The sequence below is a fragment of the Gouania willdenowi genome, chromosome 17 (genome assembly GCF_900634775.1).
Source record: "Gouania willdenowi chromosome 17, fGouWil2.1, whole genome shotgun sequence".
Taxonomy (NCBI): domain Eukaryota; kingdom Metazoa; phylum Chordata; class Actinopteri; order Blenniiformes; family Gobiesocidae; genus Gouania; species Gouania willdenowi.
In genome coordinates this window covers 913339-926705 of record NC_041060.1, presented here as the reverse complement: position 1 = coordinate 926705, position 13367 = coordinate 913339, and the positions used below count along the sequence as shown (strand labels likewise).

The 13367-nt window shown below is 37.3% G+C and overlaps 1 protein-coding gene across 1 annotated transcript in view; it reads right to left on the bottom strand.

The window, feature by feature from the left end:
* Positions 1 to 13367, bottom strand: part of LOC114478848 (receptor-type tyrosine-protein phosphatase S-like) — a 123924-nt gene that overhangs the window by 74502 nt on the left and 36055 nt on the right. Inside the window, 2 exon segments of the mRNA XM_028472137.1 lie at positions 10723 to 10864; positions 12636 to 12781. Of these exon segments, the coding sequence (XP_028327938.1) occupies positions 10723 to 10864; positions 12636 to 12781 (288 nt within the window).

The following is a 13367-nucleotide window of genomic DNA, read 5'->3' as shown; positions in this document are numbered from 1 at the left end:
TGTTGTTGGTATTATTTAAATTATTCTCTCAGTGCGTGTGTTTTTGGTTTCTTATGTCATTTTGTGTGTTTCTCTCTTATTTCTGGGTATTTTGTCATAATCTTGTGTGTTTTTCTTTCATTTCGTGTGTGTTTTATTGTCGTTTTGTGTGTTGCTTGTTATGCTAAATGTTTTTTGCTCTCAGTGTGTGTGATTTTGTGTGTTTCTCTATTGTTGTTGTGTATTTTGTAGTGATCTTGTGTATTTTTCTCTCATTTGGTGTGTTTTTGGTGTCACTTTGTAAAATGTGTTGTTTGTCTGTTTTTTTTAGTGTACAGTATATTTCTCTTATTTTTGTGTGTTTTTGTGTGTTATTAAAATTATTCTCTCTCAGTGTGTGTGTTTTTATTGTCGTTTTGTGAGTTGCTGGTAACATTCAGTGTGATTAACACTTTTAACTAAAAATAAACATTAGCCATTCATTTGTTAATATTCCTCTCTCGTACTCCCTGTAGTACCATCTCGTACCCCTAGTATGAGAAACACTGCCTACAGTGTGAGGTTTGGCAGGACCAGCCCACCTCATACAAACTGCAGACACCAGATCTCCTTTCTCCATTATCAACCACTGATCAATGCTAATGATCCACCTGAACAGAAGCTGATGCTATGATTATTGATGGAGCACAGTGGGTAAAAAAGGAAGCGGGGGGGGGGGGGGGGGGGAATCGATGGGCAGGTCAGAAGGTGAGCTCCCTGGAGGGGAGGGATCTGCTGTGCCTACATCTGCTCCCCCCTCCACCCCCGTCTCTCTCCTGAGAGGGTTCAGATGGTTGTTTTTAGTTCCTCCGACAGTGACCATTACGAGAACTCACCAGCTGTTAATTACAGCTGCTCCATTCAATCTTTAATGTATTACATTTATGCTGCAATTTAGGCAAGAAAGGGTTACGTGTGCATTTACCATGTTTTTATTTAAAGTCACAGTATCTATAACAGACATAGGCAACTGTTATCACAGCGGGGGGCCACAAAAATGTGTTTGTTTAATGAAAGGGCCACATAATCAACATTCATGTCAGCATTTAGAATAATGAGTGATCTGAGCATCAACACAGGAAAAAATAAAGGCTTTTTATGCATTTCTGTTGTCTTTTTATGTATTTTTCATGTGAAATAGTGTATATGTTTATTTGCACTCATTGTGTATTTGTGCTGTCATTTCTCGGTTTTTTTGCCATTTTGCCTGTTTGTTTGCTGAGTAATTTTTATGTTATGTTGTCATTTTTTGGCATTTTGTGTACCTTTTTGTTGTTTTGTGTTATTTGGCATCATTTTGTGTATTACTGTTGTCATTTTGTTCATTTTTGTAGTAGTTTTGTGTGTTTTTGAAGTGTTTTCTTTGTTTTTCTTGTCTTTTAATGTATTTTCCTGCAATGTTTTATTTCTTTGTTTATTTCACGTATTCATGATTTTGTTTTGTGTATTTTAGCACTTAAAAAGAAAGTATTTCAGCTAAAACTATAGGTGGTGTTAATGCTGCCAGCATTACAGCATATGTGTCAAACTCAAGGGCCCGGGGCCACATCTGGCCCTTTAGAGCAGTGCTTTTCAGCCCGCGACCCCCAAAATAAAGGTGGTTGAACACAGACATGAACATGTGTTATCTGTGATGACTACATTTATTTATTCATCTGAATAATATCCACTGTTATCTAGGAATGGTTATTATTATTATTATAGTCATCTTAAAGATGGAAATCCTTCTTTTAATCACAAATAAAATGGTTCAAAGTGACCAAAAATTGGTGGAAAAGGTGGTGAAATGGGATTTTAAAAACCACAGAAATTGGTTAAAAGTTGCAAATTAGGGTGGATAAAAACAGACAGAAAAAGTGGTAAAAATGGTTCAAAGTGTCAATATTGGAACAATTATTTTAAACTGACGAATAATGGGCATGAGAAATGGTGAATGTGGTTAAATTGGCAAAAATAATCATAAAATATGATGGAAAGATAATAATGGGTCAACATATGTGACATTAGGTGGAAAAGCGGAGGAAAGGGTTTTTAAGGGCTGAAAATGTGTCAGAAAAGTCATTGAAATGTGATGTAGAAGTGTCAGAAATGGGAGTAATGTAGCAAAACTATGTTGAAAAGAGCAAAAAAATGGCAAGAAAAAGTAATGAAAATAGGTTAAAATATGGAGAGTTTGGTGTAGTTGGAGAGAAAAGGGTAAAAATAAGCAAAAATGGGCTTAAATTGTTTAAAAAATACATGCATTAGAGCATTCAAATCAGCAAACAGAAGACAGGAAGAATAAGAGAGAAATCATTCATGGTGTGTAAGTTACCAAATACAGTAATTCAGTTATAGAGTGCAATGAGCAAAACTTTTCCAACAATGTCAATAAGAGGTGAAAACCAAGTTTTGAGCAGCATTTTCAACCTTTAACACATATAAATGATCTTTGATTCATTCATCTGTTTTTTATCTGATAAAAACAAAGAAAAATGTACATTTATCTTGTGTGGACATGACACATTTAAAAACATTTTCACACAACAAAACATTTCTCATTGGTTTCCGTCCACGCGCCAAATAAAAAAATAAATAAAAACTGAGGAATACCGACCTCAAAACAAAGTATTTATCTGTGTTTGACAGACCAAAACCCACTGGAGAGGAGGAATAATGATCCACAGGTACTTTGTGGATGAGTCAGTGGCTGCTTGAAATAGATACTGCAGACATGGCCATGATCGCACTTTTCCAGCAAATAAATGATTTATCACACCCAAACATGGCTGCACCAAAGTACAGCTTATTTTTCATCTGCTGCTGAAATTGATAAGACAGCCTATGGGAAAACGCTTCCTATGTGTGTAAACACTGTGTTTGTGTCAACAGTGTTTGGGGGGACGTTGGCGAGGGCCACGCACCCATTGTCCCCCGGAGCTTTAGTTTGTTTTGTTTTTTTTTTTGCGAGGTGGAGACAGAGCACACATTTTGGCCTGTTTATGTTTGCAGAAGGGCCGATCAGGCCCGGGGCCCGAAAGCGGTGCCAACGAGTTCTGGGCAAATATACAATACCAGACACACACACACACACACACACACACACACACACACACACACACACACACACACACACACACACACACACACACACACACACACACACACACACACAAGAGTCAAACACATAACACATAACTCACAAGTAATTCTTCTTTTCTGTGTCACACAGAAGTACTGATATGTACAGTACAGTTACTTGGTTACAGTAAGTAAATCATACATAAAAGTACAAGTAAAATGTGGCTGAATTAAATAGTCCTCAAAGTAAAAGTTACTAGTTACTTTCACCCCCATGTTTATTATACATACAGTAAACATCTCATTGTCAAAATGTTAAATTATTAAAAATAAATAAATAAATAACACAGATTAATTAAATTCAAAATAAATAAAAAATCTCAGACTTTAAATATAGTTACATTTCTGAACTGTAAACCTGATGTTTTAGAGTTTTGTGTCTGTTTTGATATGATGTGTTACGTTTAATCTGATTGGTCGGCTATGATGTGATGTGTTACGTTTAATCTGATTGGTCGGCTATGATATGATGTGTTACGTTTAATCTGATTGGTCGGCTATGATGTGATACATTACGTTTAATCTGATTGGTCGGCTGTGATATGATGTGTTACGTTTAATCTGATTGGTCGGTTATGATGTGATGCATTTGATTGTTGTCTGGTTATTTAATTGTTTGTAGTTTCATAAATATACAGTGGTGGACAATCCTAACAATTTTAAAACAAAAAAATAATAATTTACTCAGTAACTGTTGGGTGTAGAAATGTAATGAATTATTTTACTTCTTTTAAAACGTACTTGAGTACAAGTCAAATTACTGATTCAGAAATAAAAACCCAATAAGTACCTATAAAAGTAACTCAGTTACAGTAATGTGAGTACTAGAAGTCGTCATTCATTGTTTTTAGCAGCAAACAGCCACGTGTGATAAAAGAAGCTGATCTAGTCACTGCTTTGAGTCGTAGACACTGTGGGGGGGGGGGGGGGGGGGGGGGGGGATGAGGGAGCACTTTAAATGCTAATAGGCCTTTATGATAATAGAGCACAATGCCATGCAGAAGAATCAGATTTAGCATCTTGGATCAATCGTGTGTGTGTGTGTGTGTGTGTGTGCCCTCACCACGGGGGGATGGGATGCTCCGACTTCAGGGACTACTGAGGTATTACCGCCAACATCGTAATAAGGGATTCTGATCTAACGCTCTGGAGAATGTCACATGCAAAGTATATTCTGAAAAATAGACTTTGCGTGATAACGAGGTGGCATTAAAATGGTGACGATAGATGAAAAAGCCTTGGTTCTTCACATGGGAGGGGGAGAGAGGGAGGGTGGGGTGTGTGTGTGGGGGGGTGTAATCCTCTTGCAGGCAGAATGGAGTTGATTCTCTGAGTTGTTTCCAGATACAAAATGCTGCCAATGCTGCAGATGCCTTTAGGGAATCACTGATCTGACTCTGTTGTTCATATGAAGGGTGTTTACTGTGGTGGCAGAATATATGTCTACACTCACACACACACACACACACACACACTGCATCCCTTGTTTCTTCTAAAAATGGGACACTGGGAGGTGAGCGTAATCAGGATTACTAACTCTGCACATGCACACATCCATGAAGAAAAATAAAGACAAAATAAACATCCACGTATACGGCGTTGTTGAAGGTCACGCGTTCACAAACAGACACGACGACGCTGCAGAGATGGAAACACAGCTAACGTCTGGCAAAGTGTGACAAACAAACAAATATGTCCAATTCCGCCCATAATCTCGGTTCAAATCTCTCGCTAACGGTGTAACGGATCGAGTAGTGATCATGTTATCCAGTGACTGAACATAAATGATCAAACGGCTTCTGTTTTTTTATTTTTTAATGTCAAGAACAGTCAAGGCGATCAGATTAGACATAACATAAATTTAAACCAATAAGTGATCGTGCCAAATGTACGGTAAAAAACTGAATTATGACCGTTTTTTTCCCTCTATTTTTATCGAAAATTGGCCCCAAACATGACATACTGTAGGTTTTGGTACGTCATGCATTTAAATGTTATTTTTAACCAGAAAACAGGTGATTGAATCTTTAGATTATATCAAAAAATGAACAAATTAGAGTTAATTCATAATCCCGTTCAGAAACTCTTGCTAGGTGTAACGGATCAAGTAGTGATCATGTTATCCTGTGAAAATGAACGCAGAGATTCATCTAAAGTGTGTTTTTGAAGTGTTTTGATGAACAGGCTATTCACATTATTATTATAACTGCATTTAAATCTAAAAAAGTCTCTGGTTTAGCTAACGGTGTATTAGCTGAACTGGTGATCGGTTTATCTGGTGATACATCACAGCTGAAGCATCTCCTATCAAAAGGCTGCTTATTTATTTATGTTTAACAAAACCTCCACTAAAACAAAATTATTACAAAAACAACAACACATTTAGAAAATGACGCTACACGCAAAATGCAAACAAAAATACACAAAATGACAGAAAAACGTCATTGTCAAGAAAAGGGATCAGATTCGATCAGATTAAATTACAACAAAACAAAATGAACAAACAAACAGAAGTGAATAAGATTTATGGAACTCATCTGGCTCTTTTCTGTATTCGCTGAAAATGTACGCGAAAAAAACTCTCGTTTTGTGCATTTCTCTTATTGTCCTGTAGTGTTGTGTGTTTTTGAAGTCATTTTGTGTAATTTAGTTGGAATTTTGTGTTTTTGGTGTAATTTGTTGTTGTTTTGGACATTTTTCTCTCATTTTGTGTTTCTTTGTCGACGTTTCGTGTGTTTTTGAAGTCATTTTGTGTAATTTTGTGTTTTTGTTGTAATTTTGCAAATGTCTATAATTTTTTATGCTATTTTCCACCAGAAAACAGGTGATTGAATGTCTAGAAAGTGTGAAAAAGACAAACAAATATGTCCAATTCTGGCTGTAACGGATGGAGTAGTGATCATGTTTTCCTGTGTCTGAAAATGAATGTGTCGTGATAAACCAGTGATTCCTCTGCACATGCACACAGAACATCCACGTACACGGCGTTGTTGAAGGTCGCTCGCACACAAACAGACACGACGGCGCTGCAGAGATGAGAATCTCACACCCACCACAGGTTTTTTTCAAACATGCAGAGCTGCAGATATATTATCTCCTGAAGCAGGACAAACTCCAGCTGCAGTATCAGGTTGGAGAGTGGGAACCAGAAGAGACGACGTGAGGGTCTGACGGGATGTTTGTGAAAATAAAGCGTGATAAATAAAACACAAGAGAGACATGATGGGTGTGGGTTTCAGAGAGGGGAAAATGTAGCAGAATGCTGAAAGCTTTCCTGACCATAACGTAGCACATCTCCTCCAGCCAATAGGAAGCCTTCAGAGATACAGCCACGAGCCCATCACACTGTCATTAACGTTGGTCAATCATTCTAACAACTGCTACTGCTGAGGTGAAACGATGTTCACAGGAAATCCTCCGTTCTTCTTTATTATTGGGAAACCGTTTATTATTAGTGTCATGGTCTGAGTTCACATCGTACTGAGATTGTATATGAACATATATGTTCATACGCACACATGCACATCACTGAAAAATGAATTTTTGCTAAAAAAAAAAAAAAAAAAAAATCATTTTTGTTTTCAAAGTGAACGTACGCGTGTTTTATATGTTAGGGTTAGGGTTATAATCTATATTATTTAATCTACCGGACTCCTAACGCCCCTCACTATATTGTTCTTCTTGTCGTGTACACGAGTTAAAATCACTCCTCATCAACAGATCAGGCTGAAATTTGGTAGCTATAATTTATGGATGTGTACGCATCAACGCTCAGAGCTCGATTTTCTATTTGGGGCTTTTTCTTATTTATTTGTGAGTCAAATATTACGACGGTTGGTGGCACCGAATCATTGGCACATACCAATATATTCATGGGGCTCATTACCTCGTACGTGTCACAGGGGCGCCAGGGGGCCCCACTTTTCAAATGACTACTCCTCCGTTAGTTCTCGTTAGATCGGAATGCAGTTTGGTATGAATACTCTATGAATGAATATGATGAGACGCTGTGGAGCCATTTTTTTTTAATGGGGCCCGGGGGCCCACCCCCCATTTTTGCTAATTTCCAAATTTATGGGAACATAGTCGTGTGATATATCATTTCAAAGGTAATTCAACGTAGATTACGATCATGCCTCGCATAAGTAGTTTAGGGGCCCGAGGGGCCTGGGCCTGGCCATAGCTCATCAGAACTTGTTTTTTAAAAACACCAACTTCTACACTAAGTGAAATGCTTGAATGATTATACCGTACATCTCTGAAAATTGGTAATTTTACGTAGTTTTCAAAATATTTGTTTTCGATTTGTGCATTTTGTGTTGTTTTGTTTGCATTTTGCATGTCTCTAGAGTCATTATCTATGTTTTTTTGTTTTTTTTTTTAACTTAAAATGACAACCAGAATTCTCAAAATGAGAGAAAAACACACAAAACAACAAGATATTGAGAAAATAACTCCAAAGACATGCAAAATAACACAAAATGACAGAAAAGGCACAAATCGAAAACCAATATCTTGAATGACAATTTAAAGCCTTTTTTTAGATTAATGAATTTAATGCCTTTTAAGACTTTTTAAGGATCCGCGGGAATCCTGTCATTGGAATTCAAAGCGTGTCTGAAGGGGGCGGGACTGCGGAATGTTTGGGAACCAAGCTGTGAAAACGAGACAGACATTTGTAAATAGTTGGTATTAGGACGATTGGTGACTAAGTTATTGTTGCTCCATAAACATAATGTTTTATTCATTGAAAGCTCATAGTTTGCTCTCAGGGAGGATGATGATGATGATGATGATGATGATGATGATGATGATGATGATGATGATGATTGCGACGTCATAACGAATCGGAGGAATATCACGCAACAGTAGACTACAGAGCACACACACACACACACACACACACACACACACACACATACACAGGCCCTGGAGGTGTAGGTTTTGTGCTAATGTGTGTGTGTGTGTGTGTGTGTGTGTGTGCTGAGATGTTGGACCTGCAGCTAACAGATGGACATGAGTTTATTCCCTGGGCTACAGCAGCTTTGTGCTCACCACCACATCACCCTCTGCCAACTCTACAATCCTCATCCATGTCCAGCACCACTTCCTGTTCTCTTATCCTCTGCTCGTCTTTCTTCCCATTCCATCCTTAGTGTCCTGGTGTGGGAGAACAACGGGTGTGACAGTGGGGGCCAAAACATGTGGGCGTATCTGATTTGAGGGCCACTTTATCATCATTCATGTCAGGATTTAGAATAATCACCCATCAGAGCATTTACACAGGAAAGAAGAAAAAGTGTCTTTTTTTGTGTTGTTGTTTGTTGTGGTGTCATGTTGTGCATTTTTCTTATTGTCCTGTTTATTTTTGTTGTTTTGTTGTGTGTTCATGAAATCGTTTTGTGTGTTATTTTGTGTTTTTGGCGTTTGTTGTCGTTTCGTGTGTTATTTTGTGTCATTTTTTTGTGTATATTTGTTTCATGTGTTTTTGAAGTAATTTTCTGTAAGTTTTTGCAATTTTAATGTCATTTTTTGTATATGTGTTGTTGTTTTGTGCATTTTTGTTCTGATTCAGCAAATGTCAGTTATTGTGCATATTTTTCTGTCATTTTGTGTTTCTTTGTTGTTGTTTTGTGTGTTTTTGAAGTCATTTTGTGTATTTGGTGTCATTTTTGTGTACATGTGTGGTCATTTTGTGTGTTTTTATCATCATTTTGCAAATGTCTCTGTTGTCATTTTGTATATTTTTCTCTCGTTTTGTTTTTCTTTATTGCTGTTTTGTGTGTTTTTGAAGTAATTTTCTCTAAGTTTTTGTAATTTGAATGTCATTTTGTGTATATGTGTTGTTGTTTTGTGTGTTTTTAAAAGCAGTTTGGTTAATTTAGTCATTTTGTGTTTTTGGTGTAATTTTTTGTGTATATGTGTTGTCTTTGATGTTGTGTTGTGTGTTTCTGAAGTCATTCTGTGTATTTTTATGTTATTTGTATGTTTTTTTTTGTGATTTTGTGCATTTACTCTAAAATTAAAGTGAGTTGTTCACATCTGACTTATCCCCACCTCCTTTCTTTTCCCTTTTCTACTAGAAATACTGTTTCTTTAACCCTTGATGGATCCTGTACTAACGTTCTGAGCAGCTCTTCTATTTCCTGTGACGCTGGGCACTTAGCCAGTGCTTAAATCCCCAGCTAGCGGCCACTGAATGAAGCTCATAACACCATGAAATACCACATTAGATAGGTTTCCTTTTCCAAGAAGACCATGTACATTAGATTAACACCCTCTCTCTGAACAGGAAGTGCAGTTATTACAGCGACGCTGTGTGCAGAGAAATCTGAAAGCGGTCGAATTTGTGTCGACGACTGCAGAGTTTTGGATCGCTAACACCACAAGCTAGTAGCGCTGCACTGCTAGCTGCTCTAAAACTGTGAAAAAATACATTTTATGTTCATAAAACATGTTGAAAATAATGTATTAGTTGGCCAAAACAGGGGTTCGAGACACTGGGATGGGGTCACCAGATGTTTAAGAAACTAAGAATATTTTTCTACAACAACACCAAACTTGCCATATTTCAACCTATTTTCATCACTTTTTCTTGCCATATTTTTGCTCCTTTTAATGTATTTTTGCTACATTTCTCACATTTCTGACACTTCATCACATTTCAAAGTATTTTCTGCACATTTGTTTTCCATTTTTAAGACATGTTCAGCACTTATAAACCCTCTCCACCACTTTTACACCTAATGTCACATATGTTGACTCATTATTGTCACTTTTAACCTCTTTTCACCAGATTTCATGATTATTTTTGGCAATTTAACTATATTCACCATTTGTCATGCCTGTTATTTACCAGTTTAAACTAATTGTTCCATTATTAACACTTTGAACCCATTTTTACCACTTTTTCTGTCTGTTTTTATCCACTCTAATTTACAAATTTCAACCAATATTCTGTGGTTTTTCAAATCCCATTTCACCTCCTTTTCCACCATTTTTGGTCACTTTGAACCATTTTATTAGTGATTAAAACCAGGATTTCCATCTTTAAGATGACTATAATAATAATAATAATAAACGTTCCTGGATAACAGTGGATATTATTCAGATGAATAAATAAATGTGGTTATCACAGATTCATAGAACAATGGACCATCATTTTACTGACTTTATGGATGGACCCCAAAAATCTCTCCTTTATTCCCCCTTATAGATGGTCCTGTCTCCACATGACTGTTCTTCAATGTTCATGTCTGTGTTCAACCACCTTCAGCTATTGTGGGGGTCCCCGCTCTCTGTAGAACCTTTATTTTGTAGGGTCCCCGCTCTGTGGAACCTTTATTTTGGAGGGTCCCCGCTCTGTGGAAGCTTTATTTTGGAGGGTCGTGGGCTGAAAAGGTTGAGAACCCCTTTAACAAACATGCTGTGGCTGGATCACGCCTGGCTGCACTCACTACTATAAAAAGCACCGCTCACTGCAGAGTGGGCGTGGCCTGAGCCTTTTATCACATCAACATCCGCAGTGAATGGGATGACAGGTAATCTCAGGTTTCATTAAAAAAGGAAGAATACGTCTCTTACCTCTGATAATGGACAGCTTGGCAGTGACAGACACCTCGCCTTCATTGTTACGAGCCACACATTCGTAGACGTTCTCGTCTCGTGGCGCTCGGAGAGGTTGGATCCTCAGCACGGCCCCCGCGCCCTCGTCAAACTCTATGGTCTGCACAGCCAGGGAACAGTAGGTGTAAGACACGGCAGAGATGTACGTGAAGTAGAAACAAAACTTAAAGCTACAGTAACTTCTGGCTCATACACCTTAAAACAGACATAGGCAACTTCTATGACAGCAGGGGCCTCAAACATGTGATTGGATCTGATCCGAGGGCCACATTATCAACATTCATGTCAGCATGTAGAAGAATGACCAATCTGAGAAGTAATACAAGCTTGAAAACACACATTTCGTGTGTTTTTAAATTCATTTTGTAGATTTTTTTCATCAATATGGCAAATTTTTGTCGTCTTTTTGTTATTTTTTTATATGTTCTCATTGTCATTTTGTGTATTTTTCTGTCAATTTGCGCATCTTTGAAGTCCTTTGGTATATGTTGTTGTTTTTGTAGTAATTTTGTGGTTTTTTAGTTTGTCTTTGTTGTGATTTTGTGTGTTTTATGAATATTTTTTTCTTCTCTTTTTATTGTTACTTTTTGTACTTTTCTTGGCGTTTTGTGTATTTTGCTGTTGTTTCCCTTTGTTTCTGGAGTTCTGTGTGTTTTGCTGTTTTTTATATAACTTCCAACTTTATCAATTGCAATTGTCTTTTGGGGGCCACACAAAATTAGACCAAGGGCCGCAAGTGGCCCCCGGGCCGCCAGTTGTTTATGTCTGCCTTAAAATATCTGAAAGTGCACTTTAATAAAACCTGATATTTCATGCAATTACAAATATATATCACACTTAGAGAGACATACTGTATATAAAGAAAAACAGCCTTGAATCACTTCAACTTCAATACTTACCAAAGAAAACGAATGAATCTGTTTAAAAAGTAACACGTCAACATTTTACTGTAAACAAACTTTTCTTAATACTTGCTTGTATATATGTGGTTTATTTATTTATTTCATAATTACATTTATATAAGGGCTTAGCGTGGGATGAACTATCCTTGAATCCTTGAACTTTCTTTGAGGTTGTTTTTTTTTGTTTTTTTTTTTAAATAAAAAGCTAATATTTTTGCTGATCTTTGTTTCTATGATTCAAATCTAACAAATCATAACACAGCAACCAATCTAGTAAATGTGAGACAATTTTCTATACACACATAATAATATCTGCCCTTAATCATGAACATTAATATAGATATTGTAAAATAATGGATTAGGAAGTAATGACATTACTCTTTTGTTCCATCACAAATGTACAGTATTTGTAACTATTTACTTAGATATTTGAATGTTAGGACGTATTTTAGGACGTAATCACTGTCATTACGTCTCATTTTAGATTCAACTGCATTTCATCCGTTAATTTAAATGGTTAAACGTTTTCTATCTGATAACGGTAATTATTAAAGGTGGGACTATGTATTGCAATCTTAGAACATCACGAGATGTTTTTGTCCAATAACTTGAATAACTTAGCAACTAAACGAGTGATTCCCAAACTGGGGGGCGCCCCCGAGGAGGGGGCGTCACATCATGACATCAGAACGCGCGATTGACATTTTCGTCAGCTAATAACAGTAAAACCAGTGGTTCACAAACTGGGAGAGTTTTTCATTCTTCAAAGGGGGGGCACAGCAGAAAAAGTCTGGCCTAGTTTACGTTTATTGCTTATTTATCTTTTTGTATTCTTATTGATTTGAAAAGCTCATATCCAGAGTGAGGATGTAAGTATGTCCCGATTGATAATAGTAGCGTTATGGTATTTATTGATGTATTTCCATTGTGTAAGTGAAAGAGTTAAACACTGTGCACTGTGACAACCACCTCGATACGCTGAGAGTTGACCTTCTTGCCCTTCTTGTTCCAGTAAACAACAGGCTTGGGATTTCCACTGGCCTGGCAGACAAACGATGCCACGCCCCCAGACACGCCGATCTGGTCGGTGGGAATCTTGGTGAATTTTGGGGAAGCTGAAAAAGAGAGAGAAATCACAACAATCAATGTGACACGTTAAACGCTGTGACAACATGTCCGACCACACCCCAGTGTTGCACCTACGACTACGTCCTGTGTATCATCCAGAGGGCAAACTGAAGGACTTCCTGTGGGTCATTAATAAGTGATAAGATTGTGCTTCAGGGAGAAACCCCCCCCATGCACTCTCTGCCTCTGGCTTTTCTTTAAGACTCACCACTGATGACGTGCACAGATAACATGAGGTAAATAATGTGTTTCCTGATAATTCACAGCATCTGGTTGAACTCCACAGACACAGTTTTTACAAATACAAACACACAAATCTACACCAGTTGTGATAATTTGCAGTTTTGAAGTTTAGACCAGCGTTAATTATGAGAATAAAATTTGATTTAGTTTTAGTCATCGTCTTTTGACAAAAACACAACTTGGTTTCATCAGGACTATTACAGTCGTGATCTAGTTTTAGTCTAAATGACATCCAGGCTGTGTTGGAAACCGTGCGATGCTTTGCACGTAAGTAACGATTTGTTGGCGTGATATTGAACCAACAACGGTTGTGAACCTACACTTTTCACA